This window comes from Austrofundulus limnaeus, unplaced genomic scaffold, assembly GCF_001266775.1.
Source record: "Austrofundulus limnaeus strain Quisiro unplaced genomic scaffold, Austrofundulus_limnaeus-1.0 Scaffold75, whole genome shotgun sequence".
NCBI classification, from domain to species: Eukaryota; Metazoa; Chordata; class Actinopteri; order Cyprinodontiformes; family Rivulidae; genus Austrofundulus; species Austrofundulus limnaeus.
The window spans coordinates 1,820,565-1,824,628 of NW_013952477.1; the positions used below are offsets into that span (position 1 = coordinate 1,820,565).

General features: G+C 43.0%; 1 protein-coding gene across 1 annotated transcript in view; it reads left to right on the forward strand.

Moving 5' to 3' along the window:
• cacna1fa (calcium channel, voltage-dependent, L type, alpha 1F subunit a) overlaps positions 1-4,064 on the forward strand; it is a 46,314-nt gene that overhangs the window by 35,153 nt on the left and 7,097 nt on the right. Inside the window, exons 42-46 of the mRNA XM_014010872.1 lie at positions 845-1,185; positions 1,266-1,433; positions 1,664-2,067; positions 3,392-3,504; positions 3,590-3,922. Of these exons, the coding sequence (XP_013866326.1) occupies positions 845-1,185; positions 1,266-1,433; positions 1,664-2,067; positions 3,392-3,504; positions 3,590-3,922 (1,359 nt within the window). The remainder of the gene's footprint in view (positions 1-844; positions 1,186-1,265; positions 1,434-1,663; positions 2,068-3,391; positions 3,505-3,589; positions 3,923-4,064) is intronic.

Sequence of the window (4,064 nt, forward strand, 5' to 3'; positions counted from 1 at the left end):
GAAGAGAGTCAATCTTACGAATGTCAGGGGGAAGAGCGCTCCAGAGATGGAGAGCAGAGTGAGAGAAGGCTCTGTTTCCCATGGTGCTGAGGGGACAAGAGGCACGTTGAGACGGATGGAAGAGGAAGAACGGAGGGAGCGTGAATGGGTAGTCATGTGTAAGAGATCAGACAGATCGGGAGGGGTGAGGTTGTGGATGGCCTTGAATGTGAACAGCAGGATTTTAAATTGAATTCTGAATGTGACTGGAAGCCAGTGAAGCTGTTGTAAAACTGRGGTGATGTGGTGAAATGAGCTTGTTTTGGTGATGATGCGTGCAGCTGAATTTTGAACCATTTGAARTTTACGGAGTGATTTGTTCGGCTGACCAAAGAGGAGRGAGTYACAGTAATCTATTCGAGAAATGACCAGGCTATGAACAAGGATGGAAGCAGAGTGCGGGGAGAGGGATGGACGGAGTCGACTGATGTTTCGAAGGTGGAAATATGCAGACCGGGTAATACTATTGATGTGAGAGTGAAAAGAGAGAGTGCTGTCAAGAATGACACCCAGACTCTTGACCTGAGGGGAGGGAGAAACCAAGGAGCTGTCAATGGTRAGGGAGAAACTGTTAGAAGGATATGCATGTCACAGGTAMTTYAAAGTTATTTACTTGGTTTAAATTGAACATTTTTACCACTGGATGTAATAAATCTAATTTACTCTGCTTCTTTTAAATCCTCAAGAGTTTGCACCTGGGCTCCTCAGACGAGAAGCAAAACGTTTATCAGAATCAAAAATGTGACGCAAAGCCATCAGTAATATGCATCTGTGTTTGGGTTTAAATGGGTTTGTGTCTCCTCAGCTGGGGCTGCGGACCCTGCAGGACCTGGCTCCAGAGATGCGTCTGGCGATGGTCTGTGACCTGGAGGACGAAGAGGCCACAGAGGGAGAGATGACCGCCGATGAGATCTTCGACAGCGAGCACTCGGCGACCACCACGCCTGCTGCCACGCCGCTGCCCCCTCTGCACGTGCTGGTGGAGCAGACGGCTGTGATCGTTGAACCTGAGCCCAGGCTGACCAACGGGGGCGTGATCACCAGGCAGGTGGAGGGCTTGCAGGAGCACCAGAGACCAGGATCAGATCTGGCCGGGGTCAGCATTGTTACGGAGCAGCCTGTGAGGTCTGAGCCCCTCCCCTTCAGGTGCKGTATCTCAACACAGTATTTGAAAGTCCTGATGAGTTGTTTCTGACTCGTCTGATCTGTTGTTTCAAACCAAACAGTGTGGAGTCCATCAGTGAGACACCTCTTCCTCCTCCTCCTCCTCCTCCTCCTCCAGAGATATTAGATGAAGGAGTCGTTGGAGCTGAAGCAGTCGTTTTGGCTCCAAATGGAGCAGCTGAGCAGTTTTATATTAACGAGGGAGATGCTGCAAGTGTAGCATCAGACAGGTGAGAAATAAGGACATTATTAAGGAGGCATGTAATAAATGTCTAAAATAACAACATTTTGAGAAATTACCATTAAATTAAGTTAAATTAAACTAAATTAAATTAAATTAAAGTAAAACAAAATAAAATAAAACTAAAGTAAAATAAAATAAAATAAGCATAGACTTTGCCCTGTTCTGCTAGTCTGACTCTTTAATCCAGTTTGTTTCTTTGTCTCCTCAATCTTGCAGGTATCTATATCCAGACGCCATGTCTCCAGTACCAGACGCTGTGTCTCCTGTCCCCACTGAGACGGGGGACATTGGCCAGATTCTGGACAGAGCCAGCAGCGTAGGGGAAATGCCCTACGATGCTCACGATGCTCATGGCTTTGTCGGGAGCAGCTACGGAGAAAACAACATGAATGGAGGGAGTGTGGCGGTTAGCCCCGCCCCCTACGAGTTAGACAGATATAACAGGAACGGATACAACGCAATGAGCTACAATGAAAACAGCAGCTTTATCAGCACTAACGGCGATGGAAKTATGATGAGCGGCTGCAATGAAAACGGCAGCACCATCAGTGGTTACAATGGGAATGAGAACGGTGGTGCCCAGTTTGTTCGGAGACGACTACTTCCTGCCATACCCAAAGGTGAGAAGGCTACTTTYATGTTTTAGTCCTTCAAGAACAAATGAATAAGAAACAACTTTAGGAACATTTTATAACTAATTAGGTTTATTGGCAGCTGGTCAGAAAGAAGACTGTCAGAAGTAAAGATGGGCAGAGGTTCACCGGTCTGTGAGAAACTGTCTAAATAWAGTGAAACAATTTCAAAATAATGGTCTTCAACAGAAAATTTGAAAGGCCTCCTGTAATCTATTGTTCATAAAATATCAAAATATTGCATGAATTTGAACAGCTTGGTTTCACAGCTTTATGATAAACCATGAAGTTCAAAATATCTATTTTTTTTTTCATAAAAATGGTCAAATTTTTTAGTTTAAACATTTTTTGAGTTTACTGTTTTCCACTGTGAATAAAATTGATAAGATTTGKAAATCACTGGATTCTGTTTTAGTTTTTTTTTTAAATAACATCTAAAACTGGTGGATTTGAGGCTACAGATGACATGACTTAGAAATTTCATATTTTGTAAATTTGGTCTAAATTGAAATGAATTTCAAACCAGTCAGAGTCATGATTTGTTATTAAAATAGAATATTAGGTCAAACCATTTTTCTTATTTTGTTCAAACAAATAAGAAAATTTAACTTGTGATGAGATTTTTTTTTTGACTGAACTCAAATGTTTTATCAACCAGACATTTTTTAAAAAGTTCATAATATTTGATGAATTAAAATGGGGAGCACCAGATTATTTAATCTGTGATCCTGGTAGGTTTGTTAGAAAAAGGTACAGCGATAACAAGAAAACTCAAAGATGTGTTGAATAGATTAACACCTTGAAGTGGGGATCTATGAACAATCATCATCCTACCTGTAGCAGATAGCTTTTAGATCAACCTGCATTTGGAAAAACAGGCTTTAAGTTTGACATGACTAACGGGCTAATGGCTAGTCTTAATGGAGCAAAGTGAATTGCTTCAATCTAAAAATAGCTTTAAGYAAACACTGTTTTATGAATCATTAAGAGGATGTTAATTTTACAGTTGATTACATAAAATTACGTAGTTACAAATGTAAATAGCAGGAGCTGCAGCACTTTCAGAGAGTTCAAGCAGAAACATCACGTCATGAAAACCTGACAAAAAAAACCCAAACATTTATATAAATATCTATAAACGTTTAAAGATTAAAGATGTTAAAAGACTGTGTTAATCCCCTTTAATCTCAGTGCATAAAGATGTTAGCTCCTCGATACAGTCAGAACCTTTTCTCTGAACTGAATTTGTTCAAAGAGTTGTCTACAGCAGGTAAGATACTGTTTATAATAAGTTGTGTTCTTGTTGTTTCAGGTCGTAAACCTGCCTTTAACTTCCAGTGTCTGAGACCTCAGAGCAGCGTGGACGACCTGCCGGTCCCTGGGATTTATCACGGGAACACGTCTCCATCCAGATCCCGTCTGCAGGTTAAACGAAAAGCAAAGACCTGTAAAACTTTCTTTTCTCATCTTGTTTTACCGGCCTTCATTGTTATTTTTGCTCCTCTGCCAGGCCCAGCACAGCCTGGACTCACGGCCCAGCAGCGTGTCCTCCATGTCGTCCATCTCCTGGGCCAACACGGCGGCGGCCGGCGCCACGCCTCTTCCAAAAATAATGGCTCCCACGGGCCGCAGGGGCAAGCTCATCTACACCCCCATGATCCTGGTGGATCAGGAGTCCGGCACCAGCCAGCCTCTGTGGGGCGACGGCTCTGCCAGCCTTCCAGCGGGACAGCGTCCAGGCTGGTACCCGGGTCAGACCAGAACCTTCACCAGTGTGAGGATGCCGCCTCCTGGAAACCAGAGCTTTATAGACAAAGGCAGCGCTGACAGTCTGGTCGAGTCGGTGAGTTCTAATCAAGGAGGTTTTTGTCAGCTGCTACAAATGATCTTTATTCTTCCACAAGTACTCTGGATTTTATTTATTCTTTAATCAACAGAGGTAAAACTAATTTAATGACCATTTTCTATGGAGAGCCGTTCCATTC